The 21,158-nt window shown below is 37.8% G+C and overlaps 2 protein-coding genes across 4 annotated transcripts; one reads left to right on the top strand and one right to left on the bottom strand.

Moving 5' to 3' along the window:
- Positions 1-2,862: 2,862 nt before the first annotated feature.
- On the top strand, positions 2,863-6,378 carry LOC112203046 (wall-associated receptor kinase 2). The gene is made up of 3 exons (XM_040514731.1): positions 2,863-3,908; positions 3,986-4,150; positions 4,929-6,378. Exons 1-3 carry the CDS (start codon positions 2,993-2,995, stop codon positions 6,173-6,175), a joined length of 2,328 nt encoding a protein of 775 aa, XP_040370665.1. The 5' UTR covers positions 2,863-2,992; the 3' UTR covers positions 6,176-6,378.
- Positions 6,379-10,687: 4,309 nt separating this feature from the next.
- LOC112188618 (SUPPRESSOR OF ABI3-5) lies at positions 10,688-19,491 on the bottom strand. Of its 3 annotated transcripts, none has more exons than XM_024327774.2 (16): positions 19,365-19,491; positions 18,699-18,812; positions 18,445-18,485; positions 17,432-18,200; positions 17,275-17,346; positions 17,091-17,183; positions 16,929-17,008; positions 16,505-16,658; positions 16,297-16,381; positions 16,127-16,218; positions 15,920-15,988; positions 15,541-15,720; positions 13,703-13,895; positions 12,027-12,968; positions 11,555-11,739; positions 10,688-11,077 (listed from the first exon to the last, which is right to left on the bottom strand). In XM_024327774.2, the coding sequence occupies exons 2-16, from the start codon at positions 18,744-18,746 to the stop codon at positions 10,898-10,900; spliced, it is 3,183 nt and encodes a 1,060-aa protein (XP_024183542.1). In that variant the 5' UTR covers positions 18,747-18,812; positions 19,365-19,491; the 3' UTR covers positions 10,688-10,897. The 3 variants fall into 3 exon arrangements, with proteins under 3 accessions (XP_024183542.1, XP_024183547.1, XP_024183555.1); XM_024327779.2 differs by having other exon boundaries at positions 16,505-16,655; XM_024327787.2 differs by lacking the exon at positions 18,699-18,812 and having other exon boundaries at positions 19,365-19,446.
- Between the last annotated feature and the right edge of the window lie 1,667 nt (positions 19,492-21,158).

Below are 21,158 nucleotides of genomic sequence, written 5' to 3'. Positions count from 1 at the left end.
ACCATAAAACATTACAATCTCTCCATCAAGCGGTTAGTTTCTCCGAATTCATTTTCCACTTCATGGTTGCTTTAGAATGAACCTAAACAATTTAAATGCAATATATAAGTCATATAACTTTAGGATTAAAATTGGTATAGTCCAATGTGTTTGTAATTAAAATTAATTTTTTTTTATCTTATGTCCACGCACATCCATCGATGGAATATATACAAACGTGATGTGAAAAAATAAGCACGTTTCGCGGTTGCCACGCCATCGGCCAACCAATAAAACATATAAGTGACTATGGTTGACCAATCCGATCGGATTCAAAAATATGGTGAAATTGGCTACATTTTTTACCACACTCATAATTTATTGTAATAAACTCATCCAACGGTCGGTTTCTCATTTTCTTTGAATTGCTATATGTAGCTCTTTGGAGTGTATGATGTATAAATATAGATTTATACAAAATTAGTGTCTTTAAAAATTTATTTATCGACAAATTAGTATCTATATATAAATATAGATTTTTTTTGGTAAAATATAGTTATATAGATTGTTATCTTTGGTTGTATTTGATCATTATCCATTGAATTTCCAAAGCTTGATTAAAAAAAAAATACTTGTGTCTTTAAATATTTATTTATAAATAAAGCCCGCAAGGCCCGGCCCAAAAAAGCCCGCAAGGCCCGCTTTATATGGACGGGCTTGGATCCTTTGATTTTTAATAAAGCCCGGCCCAACCCGACCCGTAATTATTTAAAAATATAGCAAGACCCGGCCCGGCCCGTTGACGACCCCTACTTTCAACAACCCTTTCCAGTGTTCTCTTCTTTTGGTGGGTGGGCAATCAAGAGGAGTCTGAATCAGTGAATCCCACGTTCATCACGCCAAAGATATCATATCATTTTAGATTCATGACCGCGTGGCAAAGTAAAAAAAGGATTCAAATAGTACGTTACGTGTACATTCCAATCACCGCATAGTGGCACCTAAAAAATAAAGAGTAGCTACAAGGAATCCAAGACAAAAGCTTAAACTGAATAATTAAGAATCTGATCATCATTCAATTTCCTTTGATTGTCATGTACTCATGTGGCGTGGACTGAATAGTGTTTAGGTCTAGTATTTACCAACTATTAATTGGAGATATAGTTAAGCGATAGATGGATAGAAAAGCTTAATACTGTTGTTTTGAAGAAGTAATATGACTGCTCTCTATGGATTATTTAAAGTTTGAAACTAAGTATAGTTTATACACTGATCATCGAATTTTCCATAATATCAAATATCGAAATGAAATTTTTATGAGAGGGCCTCCGAAACTTGAGGAGCGACCCGGTAAGATGAAACCTAGGTTTCAGTATGGCTGCGGGGAGTCTCGTGCTCTCCTGACCAAGCAGAGGCTAGACGACGGCGACGTAGGCTGGGAGCGTCCATGGTTTCTTAGGCAGCGGCGTTGGGATCTCGACAAAGGTTCTCCCAGGCCCCGGTTGAGGCGACTCTCGACTGAGGGTGTTTGGTTGGTTGTGGAGTGGTGGATCGTGTCAGAGAGGCGTGGGTGTCGGGGCCTGCCGTCTTCGAAACGATCAGCCTTTACATCGTGGAAGCGTCGGGTGGCCGAGGTCAGATCTGAGCGACAGGAGACGCTGGCTGTGGTGGCGTCTGGCCATGACGAAGGCGACTCGGGCTGTGATGCAGGCTTGCAGCTGGCAGCGATAGGAGATCTGGGACTGGTTTCTGTAGCGCAGTCGGTGGCTGGGTCGGGTCTGATGGCGGGAACAGGTCTAGTGCTGGAGACGAGTGCGACAGCGGCCTGAGGGTTAGAAGAGCCTTCGGAAAAATAGGCGGGAAACCCTAGTTTTGACCTAGGGTTGACCGCTGGTTTGACCGAGCTGATTATAGCTTCTGGGCCTGCTGGGTTCGGGGCTGCTTTCAGTGGGCCGTTCATGGTGATCACTGGACCTGATTGGGGAGGGCTCAAATTTGGAGACAAGCTGCAGTGCCTCAAGAATAGCCCAAGGAGCAAACTGTTTCCGAGGTTGTTGGCTACTGAGGAGACTGAAGATGGTGCAGGTTCCAACCCTAAGGAGGTGGGACTAGTGCTATCTTAAGTTCTCTCGGCTTTAGACATTCTGGACTCAAGCCTTTTGAAGTAGGGGTAATTTCTATAAGCTTTCCTAAGACGTGTCTAGTTGATATTTGTACCACAACTGCGTGACTGGCATATTAGACTAGATGAATATTTCTTCCTTAGAGAGCGAGACTACTGTTGCTTAGCTTAGGCTTGCTGTTCAGCGAGCGTCCCTTAGATCTTAATGAGTTTAGAGTGGCTTAGATAGGTTATCCGGTTTGTCCCGGGCTTTCTTATGTAAGTTCTGTTAGACTCTGGCCTGTTTTTCATGGCTTTGATATCTAATAAAATCAAATCCTTTAAAAAAAAAATAGTTTATACACTGAGTCCTGATTTGAACAAATGAAACATTGTTTTGCTGTTCGGTAAACAAACTTTTAATAATTCCTAGCTGTGTATGTTCTTTTTTTTTCTTTTTTTTTTTTGATAAAATAGCTGGTGCGGCTGCCCTCAAACCTTGATTAATGAAACTATCGAATACAAAGGGGGACATTGAGCCTAAACCCCTTATTACAATAGGCATCTAGAAAACATCCTGACATAATATCATGACTTTCTACTAAACAATTGTATTCAATTACGCACCAACTAGCAAAGAGCGCTCTACAAGCGACTCTATTTACTTTACAGCAATGACACAATGGAAAGATAACTCGATCTACAGGAGAAAAAAAAAATATTAACAAAGCATACGATAAATAAAAATTCATTTCTCCAAACTAATAGGATAAAAACTTTTGTGGATATTAAATAATTGGAACGCCAACCATGATTCCCATTCCTCTTTCCCAATATCTATAAGTTGCAAGGGTAGCAAGCACATGCTTTACTCATAAGAGAAACTTTAAATTGCAGAAACCCTCAAGTCCTATGGCCTTAGTAGTACATGGGAAAATGCTTCTTATGAAACGCTCATTAGTCTTATTAGCAGCTGCAACGACATTGCTAGCTGATAAAACCCCCTCGCCGCCTCAAGCCAAGCCCAACTGCCCAGACCGCTGTGGTAACCTGTCAATTCCATATCCATTTGGCATCGGTGAAGGCTGTTATTTACCACTGAAGGGAAAGAAAAAGCAATTCGAACTCGCTTGTAATTATTCTACTAAACCCCCATCATTGACCTGGCCGACGGACCGCTCCGCCAGTATCTCTGGTTTTCACCTTGCTGAGGGTGAGTTGGAAGTCATGAATTCGATAAGCAAGGATTGTTACAACAAGAGCGGTTTTAATGTAGAGGAATACTTCTCTCTCTCTTGGTCTCCTCCTTTCAGCCTTTCCGGTCGAAAAAACAGCTTCGTCGCCATAGGCTGCGACACTTCTGCTGCTTTCCTGGGTTTTCGTGGCCAAAAACAAATCATGACGGGGTGCATGTCCGTGTGCCTCGATATTAACACCGTGGATCTAAACTCTTGCACCGGTGTCGGTTGTTGCCAGACCAAGATCCCTGATGAACTGAATAATTTGACTGTGAGATTGGATAGCTATTTCAATCATTCGTATGTACGGGAATTCAATCCCTGCAGCTATGCCTTCGTTGTGAAAGATGGCTACTTTAACTTCAGCGGTACGAGGAGTTTCAAAGAGCTCAAGAACATGGAGCAGGTTCCACTTATCGGTAATTGGCAGATTGGAAATGAGACATGCGATGTAGCTAAAAAGAATGCCGTGAGTTATGCATGCAAGGCAAATTCCGTGTGCGTCAACCGGAGCAAGAGCCCATGGCCTGCAGGTTACTACTGCCAATGCTCACCAGGCTACGAAGGGAACCCATACATCGGTTGCCGAGGTGATCAGTTTGCCGATCGATACAGATCTAATTTATATTTAGGAATCATATATGATATAACTTTTATTTCCTTTCAGATATTGACGAGTGTTTGGCTGAAATTAACCCATGCGGGAATGGAACGTGCAAGAATATACCTGGAAGTTACTCTTGTAAATGTAAAAAAGGGTTCAAAAGTGATGGTCCTTTCAAGTGCATTGCTCGTCCCACGGCAAACAACAGTGCTCTGAAAATTTCACTGGGTATGTTGCAGCCATAGTAATAGCTATTTACATAAGGATGTTTGTACTATACAATATCTATACATGACAAACAAGTGACTATCTTACCTGTATTTCCAAACAAAAAGTTATTTTACAATGTTGAAGACCCACACACACACACACGAAGAGGATCAGAGGCGAACCTCCGCACTGCTCTAAAAGTGCAGACATCGATGCTTCTGCAGCGTTCAAGTGACGACGGAGGCGTGGGTCTTGTCGGACTGAGGCTAGGGGTTGATCTTGACCTTCTTCTTGCTGGCAGACTCGCCGGTGACCAGTTTGAAGTTTCACCTCGATCTCCATGGTGAAGCGGTCTGGGATGCCCCTGGCCTCTATCCAACAAGATTCGGGCCTCCGTCGGCACTTGAACGTTGTAGAAGCATCGACGTTCGCCACTAGATCAAATAGTATTAGGAAAATATATATATTTTTATTTAGTAAAAAAGAAAATTACTTTGATGAAAATATGCATGTATAGAAAAACATCATAACATGCATCCATTCATTTATAAGATCTTAACAACAGATCCTATGCGACCCTAAGCAACAGAATGAGGGACCATTGAAAACATGATCTTAAATAGTACTTGCATCTATAGTAGTATTAGAATTATTACTGATCGAACTCACCAAGCCCTAAAAAAACATATATGTGTGCGTGCGCCCGCACCAAGTTTACATATCAATGCTAATTATATAATTTGATGAGATAATATACAAATTGAAGTGCGATTGAGTTATGATTTTTTAACTGCAGGTATTTGTATAGGCTTCTTTGTTCTATTAGTCGTGATTTTTGGATTATATCGCGAATACAAGAGAAGACAGTTCAACGAAATGAAAAAAAAGTATTTTGAAGCAAACGGCGGGCCAAAATTACAACTACAATTGAAGCAATTGGCTAGTCAAAAAGAACCTCTTGCAGTGCAAATCTTTACTGAAGAAGAACTTAAGAAGGCAACAAAGAATTACGATGAAAATGAAAAACTTGGAGAAGGAGGCTATGGAATAGTCTACAAAGGCGTACTCGATAAAAGAGTGGTTGCAATAAAGATATCCAAAATGACTGCCCAGGTTGAAAGTGATCAATTTATCAATGAGGTCATTGTTCTTTCTCAAATCAGTCATAGAAATGTGGTGAGGCTGCTAGGCTGTTGTTTGGAGACAAAAACGCCTATGCTAGTTTACGAGTATGTTGGTAGTGGAACTCTTTATGACCACATTCATAAAAAGAAAGGACAACTACTTTCATTTGCACAACGATTGAAGATAGCAGCAGAAACTGCGACAGCACTTTCATACTTACATCACTCCACCACCACGCAAATTGTTCATCGAGATGTCAAGGCAACGAATATACTGTTGGATGAGAAACTTATGGCCAAAGTGTCGGACTTCGGAGCTTCAAAACTTATTCCTGACGACAAAACTCAACTTTCAACTCTAGTGCAGGGGACATTGGGATACTTGGACCCTGAATATCTTCAGTCCAACACTCTGACAGAAAAGAGTGACGTTTATAGCTTTGGAGTCGTCCTCGTGGAGCTACTGACAAGCGAGAATGTAATTCGTTTTGATAAAACCGAGGCAGAGAGAAACCTGGCCAACGTCTTTGTTTCTACAATTGAAAAAAAAGGCCTGCGCGCATTGGGTCCAATTCTTGACGATGAAATAGTCAAGGATGGAAACTGGGAGATCATCGAAAAAGTTGCCAATCTTGCCCAAAGATGCTTAAGTGTGAAAGGAGACGAAAGGCCTACCATGAAAGAAATAGAGAGGGAGCTAGATGAAATACGGAAAACTTCCGCAAAGCAACCAGATGGGAAGAAGCTTTATGCCTCCTCTTCCAAAGAGACGGACCCCTCTCTTGAGTCACATTCAGACGCTTACAATGTGGAGATCAGTGATGAAGGCGATGGTGGTTCTACTGGCATTATTAGCAGTACAGAGTATGACGCCAGCATGCAAAATCAAGCCCAAAAGTCGTCCAGTTATGGTCGATAAAAATTCTTCGGCCTTTTAGCCTTTTCGTATCGGATTAGGAAATCCAAACCTGTGTGTTCTCTATTCCAATTTCACTCCCATGTCTTGTAAAATAAAAGGTACATGAGTAGTGCTGTTAATACCTTAGCCAAGTGTCCACTAGTGATAGATCGATCACTGAAAATACACAACACTTAATAGTATTGTCAAACGCAAGAATTACTTTTATTTACAGTCACATGAAGAACCATTAATTCCATCATCTCCACAGATATAAGGCTAAACGCCTAAACATTGTTCTAGTTGAGATATATCCAAGGCCATTGCCAAAAGGTTTCTAATCCTACCAAATGCACAGTAAATAGAGAAGTCAAGTAACAGAACCAAACTTACACGCGTCCTTGTCCTTTAGTCTGGTAACATGTCTTGCACTCGTGTTCACTTGAGATTGAGGCCCCTGGATGAAGAAGAAAGTGAACCATCAGAAGAAGCAGCATTGCCAATGTCCTGTAATTCTTGTAGTTCAAAAAGCTTATGAGCAGCTAATTATTGTGGTGTAGGAGGCACACCAACTAAGGCTGAGGGAGCTACTTTCTCTCCTTCAAGGAGGCTATAGTATGTATCAAGTTGGTGGGATCGGGTCACAAGGACACATAAGATATCTTCCCTACAACAAACCACTGGACGACGACAGCAAACCGCCTGACCCAGAGGGGGAGTGGGTCTTGATCTTGTTCAACTCACATTCGAAAAGCACGGTGCTCCTCAAAAATCGATTTTGAAGATGAATGTCGACAGGGCTATGAGGCTCGAACAGAGTAAAAGTGAAGGAGCGGAATCAAAATCTTCTAACTCAGGAGTGAAACCGTAAGGGATACAACATATTCCAGGCCTCCTGCTTCAACCGGCATGTTCACGCCCCGACCTTGTAATAAGTAATAACCCTACTATACTCCTAGACCGTTATCTAGCTTCTTATGCAAAGTAGGCCTCATCAAAAAGCCCGCGGATCAAGTGGGCCGACGGAGGCCCGCCGGCCCGCAGGGCTTTTGGCCCGGCCCGGCCCGTCAAAAAACCCGCAAAAGCCCGCCTTAGTGGGCCGATGGAGGCCCGCAAAAAAGTCCGCAAAAACCCGGCCCGGCCCGTAAAAGCCCGCAAAATATTATATATATATATATATGTGTGTGTGTGTGTGTGTGTGTGTTTATATATATATTAATATATATATGTATATGTATATATGTGTATATATATATATATATGTATGTGTGTGTGTGTGTGTTTATAAATATATATATATATAGACACATATAGATATATATTTGTGTGTGTGTTTATATAGATATATATATATATATATATAGTCATATAGATATATATATATATATATATATCAATATATCATATGTGTGTGTGTTTATATATATATATATATAGAGATATATATATACATATGTGTGTGTGTTTATATATATATATATATATATATATATATCTGTGTGTGTGTGTGTGTTTATATATATATATAGAGAGAGAGAGATATATATATATATATATATATATATCAATATATCATATATGTGTGTGTTTATATATATATACATATATATATATATATTAATATATGTGTGTGTGTTTATATATATATATATACATATATATATATTAATATATATGTGTGCGTGTATAGAGATATATATATATATATATATATATATATATGTGTGTGTGTGTGTGTGTGTGTGTGTGGAAGTTCTTATACTATTATACTTCTATATAAAATATGTGCATATATATATTCTACATATCGGTTGACCAATCCGATCGGATTCGAAAATATGGTGAAATTGGCTAAATTTTTTACCACACTCATAATTTATTGTAATAAACTCATCCAACGGTCGGTTTTTCCATTTTCTTTGAATTGATAGGGGTTGCTCTTTGGAGAGTATGATATATAAATATAGGTTTATAAGAGTAACTACGTTTGACCTAGTTGATCGAATTCGAAACGAGAACCAAATTGGCTGAATTTTCTACAACCACCATAAAACATTACAATCTCTCCATCGAGCGGTTGGTTTCTCCGAATTCATTTTCTACTTCATGGTTGCTTTAGAATGAACCTAAACAATTTAAATGCAATGTATAAGTCATACAACTATAGGAATAAAATTAGTATAGACCAATGTGTTTGTAATTAAATTTTTTTTTTTTTATCTTATATCCACGCACATCCATTGATGGAATATATACAAACGTGATGTGAAAAAATAAGCACGTTTCGCAGTTGTCACGGCATCGGTCAACCAATAAAACATATAAGTGACTACGGTTGACCAATCCGATCGGATTTGAAAATATGGTGAAATTGGCTAAATTTTTTACCACACTCATAATTTATTATAATAAACTCATCCAACGGTCGGTTTTTCCATTTTCTTTGAATTGATAGGGGTTGCTCTTTGGAGTGTATGATATATAAATATAGATTTATATGAGTAACTACATTTGATCTAGTTGATCGAATTCGAAACGATAACCAAATTGGCTGGATTTTCTACAATCACCATAAAACATTACAATCTATCCATCGAGCAGTTGGTTTCTCCGAATTCATTTTCTACTTCATGGTTGCTTTAGAATGAACCTAAACAATTTAAATGCAATGTATAAGCCATACAACTTTAGGAATAAAATTGGTATAGACCAATGTGTTTGTAATTAAAATTAATTTTTTTTATCTTATGTCCACACACATCCATTGATGGAATATATACAAACGTGATGTGAAAAAATAAGCACGTTTCGCGGTTGTCACGGCATCGGTCAACCAATAAAACATATAAGTGACTACGGTTGACCAATCCGATCGGATTTGAAAATATGGTGAAATTGGCTAAATTTTTTATCACACTCATAATTTATTGTAATAAACTCATCCAACGGTCGGTTTTTCCATTTTCTTTGAATTGATAGGGGTTGCTCTTTGGAGTGTATGATATATAAATATAGGTTTATACGAGTAACTACGTTTGACCTAGTTGATCGAATTCGAAACGTGAACCAAATTGGCTGGATTTTCTACAACCATCATAAAACATTACAATCTCTCCATCAAGCGGTTGGTTTCTCCGAATTCATTTTCCACTTCATGGTTGCTTTAGAATGAACTTAAACAATTTAAATGCAATGTATAAGTCATATAACTTTAGGAATAAAATTGGTATACTCCAATGTGTTTGTAATTAAAATTAATTTTTTTTTATCTTATGTCCACGCACATCCATCGATGGAATATATACAAACGTGATGTGAAAAATAAGCACGTTTCGCGGTTGCCACGCCATCGGTCAACCAATAAAACATATAAGTGACTACGGTTGACCAATCCGATCGGATTCAAAAATATGGTGAAATTGGCTACATTTTTTACCACACTCATAATTTATTGTAATAAACTCATCCAACGGTCGGTTTCTCATTTTCTTTGAATTGCTATATGTAGCTCTTTGGAGTGTATGATGTATAAATATAGATTTATAAAAAATTAGTGTCTTTAAAAATTTATTTATCAACAAATTAGTATCTATATCTAAATATAGATTTTTTTTTGTACAATATAGTTATATAGATTGTTATCTTTGGTTGTATTTGATCATTATCCATTGAATTTCCAAAGCTTGATTAAAAAAAAAAAATACTTGTGTCTTTAAATATTTATTTATAAATAAAGCCCGCAAGGCCCGGCCCAAAAAAGCCCGCAAGGCTAAGCCCGGCCCTGCCCGAAAAAGCCCGCAAGGCCCGCTTTATATGGACGGGCTTGGATCCTTTGATTTTTAATAAAGCCCGGCCCGGCCCGGCCCGCAATTATTTAAAAATATAGCAAGGCCCGGCCCGGCCCGGCCCAAACCAGCTATGAATGGGCCCGGCCCGGCCCGTTAACGACCCCTAATGCAAAGGACATCAAAAGAGTAAATGAGTGTCCTTATCTGCTTTGCAAGCTTCAATTCAATCACAAGAAACGGGTGATCCGCAAAAGCAGAGTAAGGACCCCGCGAAATGGGAGCTTTCAGTCTTTCAGATTCTTGGGCGCAATTGAGAAGCAGCCACAATCACCCAAGTGTCAATCTAAAGGCTTGACTTCGTGGATGCCAGCATTGACTGGGAAGGTTGCCGTGCGTGAAAATTGACACAGGTGCCGCCCACAACTTTGTCTCGGAGACCGAAACACGCTAGTGTCTAGCAAGTTGCAGGAAGAAGAAACTCCACCTATGACCGCTTGCGAATACCGCAAAGAAGGGGTGATGGAAGAACCCGATCTCAAGGAGCACAACACCAGTGATACCGACATAGTTCTCCATGAATGATGGTGAAAGTAATGAAAAACCAACCCATTGGATAGTGTTCTCCCAACCTTAGCAGAACACGGCTACTAGATTTTTTCACAATACTTGCTTAACTTTATCTGTTCAATGACTGTAGGTGAGAAACGTTAAATTTTCCACAACTAAATAGAATTTGGGTGCAAACTTGAAGGTCGAAACTAAAGACTTCTTGTTAAAAATTGAAGTTTAACAACTGTTTAAGGTATCTTTTTATACAAGATTGGACAACACCCAATAGACTTCTAAGGTGAAGGTGAAGCACGGACAACAATTACAACTACTCCCATCCCATAGCTTTGTTCCAATCATCTTCCCTGATTAGCATAAGATCAACTCTTCCCTTTATCATTCTTACTTATGACATCTCCCGGAACCTAGCCAGTGCCTTCTTGTGAATGAGAGTTTTATAACTATCTCCAGCCTGAGCCTCAAGAGCCGGATCTAACTTCTTCTGCTGACTCCCAAGTCCGGCTCTCCTTTCCACACTCTGAGCCTGCACCGGTTCCACCATTCCACTCCCATCTCTTCCTAAACCCTGTAATCAGATCAATAACAAAACAAGAGAAACACATTCCCCAAATATGAGTTAGAAACCTGCCACAGATGCATCAACTAGTGAAGTCTCGTATTCAGACAACAACAACAACAAAAAAAAACTAAATTTGTATGAAAAGCAATGTGGTTTTATTTTACGTCAATCTTTTCTGTTAGAGAAAATAATGACACATCATCTGTTGGTAAATCCGTGAAATTGATGATCTATATTATATTATATTATATAATATTATATTATATATAACCAAATCCACTATTTGGCCAGTAAAAGAAATTAGACCACAATTTAAATCATTCAATCGGACTCAACAACAATCCATTCTTCAAAACATTTAAACAGATAGAATTCCACCTTCATCAATCTTCAGCAATTCAGAGATTTGGGATATCTTCTTTAAAGTCGAGTAAAGAGGTTTTTTTAGTAATGTTTTAAAAGTGCAAAAGAAGAAGTTGATACCAAGCCTTCGTGCCAGCCCATGCTGCGAAGCATCTTGTTGCCCACATTGCTCTCATCAATTGCTTTGTCGGCTGTAATAACCTCGTAACTGTCAATGGTTGCATCTCCGGTCCCACGTCCTCCACCAACACCAGGGGGGAAAGGCATTGAATCAAAAGAACCCTTCCTCAATGCCGAGTCTCGATCTTCACATCAAAAAATAAGCAATGAGAATTCTTAAAAGTCCTTTTGAAATATTTATAACAAAGAAACGCACAACAAAATTGGGGAATCATATCTACGTAAGAAGAACTCAAGTTTGACTTGCATGTTCATTAAAATTAAGCTGACATTATGAATGGTAGCTAAATTTATGGTCCTAATATGTTCAGGCACAATTATATTTACTTTGTAAGACAGAAAAGAAAGGACATTCTGATCAAAAGCAACATTTCAAGCTAATAAAATCAAAACAAATCTTAAAATAGCTTACTTGACTCCCCAAAACCATGTTCAGGCAAATCATCACCAAAAGAAGATGACGAGCCATACAAGCTCCTCCTTTCAGCCGCACGATCCCTGTATCCAGTATGAGGTTCTTTATGAGCAGAAGCTGGCATTTCAGAGAATCTTCTCTTGCCACTCCCAGCAGCCACAGGTGGTGTATAAGAACCTAGTGCCGATGCATCAGTTCTAAAGGGTGTCAAAACAGTGGAGATATCCGAATCTGTTGATGCAGAAGAACCTGCTATGCATGCAGCAGAAGTTGAAGGTGCGGAAACTCCACCAGATGCTGAAAAGGATGTATCTGATTTTACTACAGTTCTTCCAGATCCCCTTATCACTCCCATCAGTGTCCCTCCTATACTGTTGCCCACAGGCCTTGGCATGACTGAAGACTCTAAACCAAGAGTATCTGCAGTAGAAACATTGGCGGTAACCCCTGAGCTAGATATAGTATTCTCATTTTTGGTTGGTACATCAATTTTAGACTTTGTCTTTGTAGATGGAACAGAAGAAACCAGTCTATCATTAGCAGGTGCACTTGGCTGGTTATCATCTAGAGCTACACGGGTTACTTGCCCTTCATGACTCCTCTGCTTCCACATAGTCAATACATTACTCATTTTCTTCTTGTTAGCCAAAATACTACTCTTTGATGCCAACTTGATCTCTTTGGACTTTTCCTTTTCTTTTCTCTCTGCAGCTATCGCTGCTGTTGCAGCAGCCTGGACTGCATCTGGTAATGATGCAGCTGAGGTTGTAGCTGGTGCAGAGATGACTACTTTTTTGGTACTTGAACCGTCTGATGCCTTCGAAAGCTGAGATTGGTTAGCAGATTCTTTGATGCCATTCTGATCAGTGCAAGGGATGTACTGCAGAGTTTGGTGATCATATGAATACCAAATCCCATTGTTACCATCATAATAGAGACCTACATTACAAAGTGTCCTCAAGATTTAATAAATCATGAATTAAAAAGAAACTGTTTTTGAGCACACTAGAGAGATAAAGAGAATGGGATGAGGGGAAGAAACTGAATGTCTAACAGCACAATAAGCACACTCAGAATTAGGGTAAAAACTTGGGCACCGTGCACAATGAGAAAGTAAATTAATCTCAGAGCCAATTTGACAACACATATAGTAACGAAATTTATAGGTGTTAGATAAATCTTAGCGCTCCAAGGTCTGTGGAATTGATTTTATAAGCATTATCATTGTTGGGGAAAAAAGAAAAGTGTCCTTATGTTGTCAACCAGAAATTTTTCTAATTATACTAAAAGCAAAATGATGTAGCCTTATCATCTAATTCTCCACTGCCTTCAAAGGACCATCAATATACTCCAGATTAAAATAGGGAAACAAGACGAACATTTTCACTTGACTTCCTAACAAAATATCCATACAAAATCTTTAACAGAAAGGAGCATTCCACAAATAAATATCCATAGTGAATCCCCCAAAATGATGTGCATAAATAAAATAAAATAAATAAAAAAGTAAAACCATATAAAAAAAGAAAGACGGGAGGGGCAGTTGTCCAACAATGTTTTGGTATTTAACAGCCTTTGCACATAAATAGATCACAAAACACAGTTCGATTTTCAAACAGTTGAACAACATGCAATGGAGCAAGCGGATTTCAAGAAAAGTAAATAAAATTAACCTGTATTTCCATCATAGTAGAACCCGGAAGAAGCATCATAGTAGTAACCGGATGCCTCATCCCATACAAAACCAGTTTGTGGAGCCAAACCATCTTTTTCTGCTTTTAAATCCCCGCCACTTTGCTCCTTCCCTCCCGTGGATTGTTTGTCGTCTGGATTATATTCCTTTGGTGCCCATCCAACAGCATCATACTAGAAGAAGAGGATACGACTTCAGTTAAGTATAAAGTGAATTATACAACAGCATAAACAAGAGACAGTCCAGTGACACTCTCAGCACAAGTAATGAGTAAGCAAACCTATAAAAATGTATATTACTTGGCTGATTTTTTTTTTTTTTGGAAAGGTTACTTGGCTGATTATTAGCCTTGGAGGAACAGTCTGTTTGCACAAATACCTCTCAGATATTTGACCACCACACAAGCTTCTGAAGCAGAATATCAGCATATGTTCAATATTGGAATAAAGTATGGAAACCGTGTGCCTTAATGTTTTTTAATAATGGGGGCCCTTGATATACATTCCATGTAATAGTTGTAATATAATTATCAATCAATAATTCAACAACTACTCTACATAAATTTATTTACTGGAAATAGTAACTTTATTCAGAAAGTACAAATGAAACGTACATTACTGGTCACAAAGTCCAGAAATGCAACAGAGCTGAAATAGCCTCTAAATAGTCTACAAGTCCGATTGACTTCCTACCACAAATCTTAAATAAAAAAAATCAAAGATACAAACAGTTCCCCAATCAGCAAGAACATGGAGAAAAATACTCCAAACTTTAGCAGAAATGGAAGCCCCAAGCTACCTCCTCTTCCTTATTATCTTCAAAATTTTCTAGCATCTCTTTATCCAAATGCGCTAAAAGAAGGCCAATTGCAAATCGGCACAGAACTTTGGCCATAACACCTCACACCAAAAGCGCAATAATTTAAAGTTGAAGCTTGATTTGAAGTCATAATATATATTTGACTGCCACAATAGCTTCTGAAGCAGTGTTATTCTGCTTAAGCATAGTGTTCAACGTCGGAATAAGTATGGAAACCGTGTCGCCTAAATGTTTTCTAATAATGGGGGCCTTGATATACATTCCATGTAATAGTTGTATTATAATTATCGATCAATATTTCAAATACTGTAAATAAATTTATTTATTGGAAATAGTGACCTTTTTCAAAAAGTAAAAATGAAACATACATCACTGGTCACAAAGTCCACAGATGCAACACAGCTGAAATTGCCTCTAAATAGTCTAAAAGTCCGATTGACTTCCTACCACAAATCTTAATTTTAAAAAAATACATAAATAAATAAAATAAAAAAAATCCAAGCTATAAACAGTTCCCCAATCAGCAAGAATATGGAGAAAACTTCTCTAAACTTTAGCAGAAATGGAAGCTCCTAAACTACCTCCTCTTCCTTATTATCTTCAAAATTTCTAGCATATCTCTTTATCCAAATTACCTAAAAGAAGGCCAACTGCAAATCTCCAGAGAACTTTAGCCATAACACCACACACCAAAAGCACAATAATTAATAAACATCCTCTAGTATATACTGAATTACTGATATATTACTCTTATCTTATATTGTGGAAATTTAATATATATATATATATATATATATATATAATAACGTTAAAAAAATAAATAAATAAAAACATTTTTAATTCCCTTGGATGTCAGGCAAAACAAATATTAGCTGGTCCATTATTCTTTAACAGTAATGCTATCCTGTGATCAAATAACATTATAAATAAAATGAAATAACAGTATAGATAAGCCAAGAAGTGGCAAACACGAAAGTGCAGAACATTGTATAAAATAACCTGTTGAGCAAATGTTGCTGCCTCAATTGCAGCAGCTGCCAGGCTGCTTGACTGTGAAGATCCTGACATGCCTGATCCTGGACCAAGAATGCTTTTTGCATATGCTACTCTTAAAATCTGCCCATTCCTTTCAAGTGGTGTTCCATTTGTTGCTTCAAGAGCTTTCGTAGCATCTTCCACCTGAAAAACATAGGGTTGTAGCTTAAACAACATAATCTTTGAAAAGAACTCTGAGGAAATCTTCATTTTTCCCCATATTGGAATTCAACTGGACAGAGGAACAGGTCCCTTAGGGCTGACAGAGAATCAAGACTGTACGTACAAAATATCACTGCTGAACCTACACAGAGTTGTTCAGCATACTTAAAGATGGACATACCGAATGGAAGTGTACAAACGCAAATCCCCGTGAAACATGAGTGAATTTGTCTCTGACAAGACGTAGATCCTGCAGGATAATACCCATCAATATACTTTCCATGCACATGCTTCACAGGAAAATAAATTATTCCTTGTTTTAACTTCTCCAGAATGGAAGTTTAACAAGTAAATATATGTAATCCAGACATTTGTTCAGATTTTGTACCTTGATAGGAGCATGTTTGGAAAATTCATAGCGCAGCATTTCCTCATCAGCATTTTCATCCAGTCCACGAACAACCAAAACATGAGTAGGACCTGATTGCATACATACTTAGTGAACTGCAAAAAAAATATAAGCAACTATGCCAGCTAAAAGCAACAAGGTAAACCAACCAGCCTCTGATCCTTTCTTTCCTGTCAATTGATTGGATGAAGAAATATCTGCTGCGGGAGCATCCTCAGTTCGTGCCTCATTACACTGCAATTGACAAGAAAACAAATAGATCCATTATAGCATAACCAATTACCATCTGAGCAGTCCCATAAGAACCCGCAGGCAGGGACTTGATCAGCATAAATCACAAGAAAAATAAATAAATACCTGAAAGCAGGATGTTCTTCGTGCAAAATTAACATATCCACAGCTGATACACATCCAATCAGATGGCACAGTGATGCTTTTATGGTTAGCATGGCCAGATTTCCCAGTACTGTCCTGACCAAAAGATCCACCTGCACCCCCAGTTGGCTTACTACTGCAACAAAACAGTTGAAACGGAAATAATTCCACTAGCAGTAAAACAATACCTATATGTATATATACATATACACATAACATAGTAGAGAGAATAAATATCACCAGTTGTTGATTATAGTTATAGAACTACATCAGGATTTGACAATCTGATCCATATTAATTCCTCAACATATCTAGAAGGTAAATATATTAACGCAGAACTTTCTACCTTTATGAAAAATAAAATTCAAAGTAGACGAACATATGACATACAGTCGAGAAATAATACCTGTACTCAAAAAATAGTTTCCTGCCATCCACCACATGCCCATTGTCCCCGAGTTTGTCCATCATAATACGAGCTGCTCCCTATTCAAGAATCACAAACTCCATTGTCAGTTATTAATTCAAAGAAGATATAGAGCATATAAAGATAAAGAGAGATAGATACCACGGAAGGGAAATCAATAAAAGCAAATCCACGGGAAATGCCGGAATTACGTTCTTTGATCACACGGACATGACGAAGAGGTCCCCATTCAGCCTGATAGATAATTCAACTTGAAGTGTTATCAAGAAAATAGATAGAAGTTGAACTGTATATTTCATAGCCAAAACATCAAATGACGCATTACAAGGATCTGGTATAGATCTTCCTCAGTGGTCTTCTGTGAAAGACCCTTCACAACAATAGTTGCAGATGGGGCCTGCAAAAGAATATCATATTTAAGAAGTTATCAAATATAACCAACACCAGAGGCAGATAGGTTTAACGCAGACATCAAAACTTACCACAGAATAATGCTCTCTCTGGCGTTTCTCATCCCTGTCTCTTCGCTTATCAGTTCTCTCATACCTTCCATCATCATAGCTGTCCTCTCGATGACTTCGGCCATGGCTTCGACTTCTAGGTGACCTTGATCTGGGATGATCATCATGCCCATGAGATCGAGACCGAGATCTAGAACGCTCATGCCTTCTATATGGACTCATTTCTCTTTCCCTACTTAAACATTTCTTGTCACGCTCACGGTCACGAGATTCACGACGCCTCCAATTGCCCTCTCTCCTACTACCTCTGTCATAATCAGAATCATAACTATGCCGACCATAGTCATAATCCCTTTCACAACTGTCCCCCCTGGTCTTATGGGTAATACCGGACCTATAGTCAAAATCATCATATGCATAATCATCACGATCACGTCCCCCAAGCCTTGAAGTCCTCTCAAACCCAGGATCCCGATAGTTGTCAACACTGTGATAGCCATCCCGTAATTTATCAAATTCCTGAAATGTATCAATCTCATGATCACGGAGGTTATCCATCTCATGATATGAATCCATGTACTGTTTCTCATGCCTCCTAGGTTCCCTATCAATGGGAAATTCTTCTTCGTAACTTCTCCTTCTTGAATTTGGCCATATACCAACAGCATGAGGTGGTGGTGGGTAGTTATCCCTATCCAGAACATCACGGTGGAATGTGCTTCTTGGATAAACATTGTCCCTTGAGTACCTTTCCTCTATAAACCTTCTCTCATCATATGAACCACCGACCCTGACATAAGGGGAAAAAGAAATTACAGCGGGACAACAGGAAAAGACAACATGTAATAAGCACTCAGTATATAAAGATACATCACAATATTAAAGCAAGCAGAGTGTCAAAAACAATATCAATAAAAAAAAAAACTACAAAGAAATTTTTTCAATCAGCATTACATACAAAATTCAGAGCTAGTTTTATTCTGAGCACTAAATTGCCTTGGTGAAAATTAAAAGCAACACTCAATAACACTCACCGAAAGTTTGGCTCATGAACTGCACCATACCCCTCCGGAGCCTGTGGATTCAAGAGAATAAGGTTATGTCAGCAAGAGATCAATGATGATATGAGGTTAGGCAAATCCAGTGAGTCCATATCCTTATTGCCCCACAGCTCTCTCATTTTTCTCCCAAAAAAAATGGACAGTCAGATTGGACCCTAATAAATTCTTGTATTTATCATCATTTCATCCGATATAGGTGATTTTATTAAGGAGGAAACCACAATTACGCTGTTATTATCCCATCCTTGCTGAAGACCATAGCGACCGGAATCCATTTCTTTCAAGCAAAACCAGACAAAGCTCCCGATGATGGTATCGCTCAGAATTTGGATACCTTTCCCCTGTAATATAATGCACAAACACACATACACAGTTACGCCCGTGACGAACCAATAACCAATAATTCCCATGACTATGACCTTGTTGGCCTCCCCTCTTCACAAAATTCACTACCGGAATTACCAAAATCCTAATTCTCTTAAAAGACAACACCACCATGGCAGGCATCATCGTCAGCTCATATATTTAATCAATACAATTCAACCAAATAATAAAATAGCATTCAAAACGTTAGATAACCGAGTCATTGATAATCCCTAATTCAAAATCTAAATCAGCTAAAACCTAAAACCAAACTCCAATCGAACCAAATACAAAATCCGAAAAACACTTCAACGTAACAAAACGCAGGCTTGAACGAATTAAAACACACGCAAAATTGAAAACAACTGAACAATGCGTTGAACCTGAACGAAAAAACAGAGACGAATCCGATGAAAAATTGGTCGGAAAATTTAATTTTGATTAAGAAAAGGGTTTATAAGATTGAAAATTGCAGCAATCCTGAAGCCAAGGTAGCACCGAAGGAAGGAAGAAAGAGAAGAAAGACTTACCGTAGATCGTCCTAGGGTTCAGATCTCAGACCAACTTTGCGCGTGCTCTCTCTCTCTCTCTCTCTCTCTTTCTTCGTCGTCCGTCTCCTCACTTTGTTTCGACTGTTCAAAAGAATAATGAAAAACTATTGTTTTTTTTTTTTCTATATTTATGGAAGATGTTTTTAAGGTTTAAATTGAAATCTTCCTTTTAATTTCCGAAATTACCCTCTATTACTGTTTTTTTTCTAATAAAAAATTGGAGAATTTATGCGCACACGTCCTAAAAAAGCATTTTACTAGAAACACCAGCTCCAAATTTTCTAAGAGTGTGTTTGGATGAGAGAAAAAATAATGGAATTTAATTGAAAGTAAGGATTTCATAATTAATTCCCTTGTTTGGCATTATCAGATTGGAAATTTTAAATTTCTCTGTGGAAAAAAAACAAAGGAATTCATTATTTAAATTCTCCACTTCAATTTCCACTAAAATATGTGTCATTTACAAATTCTTCTGCAATATTCAATTTTTATTTCCAAAACAAAACTTTTTTCTATTTTAATTTTTTATTTGTTTTAAACTTTCTTAATTTAAAATCCTAAATAAATACAACCAAACAGTAGAAATTGCAATTAATGGAATTTTAAATTGATGGAGTTAAAGATTCTATCATTTATAAATTCATACGGATTTCATAATTTTCTTATCCAAACGCACCGTAAGTCATCCTTAGATCACAATACACATCAATATAAGAAGTGTGTTTCTAAATGTACCCAGCAAAAATCTTAATACACCTAGCAAACTTTTTACACCTAATAAATTTTTAATTTTTATTAAAATTTATGTAACCAACAACTTTTCCTACAATACTCTCATCTCGACAAACCCAGCAAAACTCTTCTTTTCCTATATTATCAGCGAAGGTTTTTATCAGAGCTTGTTTTCTGATAGAGTTCATGAGCAACAGCTTGTTTTCCATCGCATTGAAGAAGTATGACAAATTTGTTGTTCTTCGAGAATGGGATGTATGTACCTTGTTCGTTCTTCACAATAGTGCGGATGATCTGAAAATGTGGTCAGACCTAACTGTATTCAACCAATCTTCAAGGAGGGCTTCATCTATAATCTTGTCGTTAGGCTCAGAGAGTGATTCTATCAAATAATGGTATCAACGAAATGGATGTTTCTCTGCTCTTAATTCCAACACATATGGTATAAACTAAATGAAGAGATCAATTATGATTCCCAATGTCAAACTCATCCTATGGTACAGCATCAACAAAGAATATATGAATAAGGATTCCAGGTTTCTCAAAGAATGAAACAAATAAAAAAAGAAGTAAAAAAACAGAACCAAATGTCATCGAATAACATGGAATGTAGAACCCAGCTATGCAAGATGTAAAACCCCAAATTCAGTTAGAAAATTAAGACCCAATTACATGAGCAATACAACTTCAATATAATAAATATCCAGAAAGAACAAAATAAATTTAGTAAAGAAAGATAAATTCTCAACGACAGAGCAAGAAGAAGATATTGACTTCAACATGGCATCAAATGCAGAGTATGTATAATAGATCAAACTCGACAATCTGACTTGCTGGAAATGGAAATCAACCGCGAAAGAAGAAGGCCTCTTCTTTCATTTTGCCATGTTGGTAAAAACCTTCGCTGATGCTATAGCCTATAGGGAAAGAAAACCTTTTGTGAAGACGAGGGTATTGAGGGAAAAGTGGCTGGGCGTATTTAAAATGATACCTGAACTTTCAAAGTTATCAATGTAATACATGGACTCATTTTTTCGTATC

This window comes from Rosa chinensis, chromosome 1 (genome assembly GCF_002994745.2).
Source record: "Rosa chinensis cultivar Old Blush chromosome 1, RchiOBHm-V2, whole genome shotgun sequence".
NCBI classification, from domain to species: Eukaryota; Viridiplantae; Streptophyta; class Magnoliopsida; order Rosales; family Rosaceae; genus Rosa; species Rosa chinensis.
Note: the sequence above shows the minus strand (reverse complement) of the source record. Positions and strands in the feature narration are given on the sequence as shown.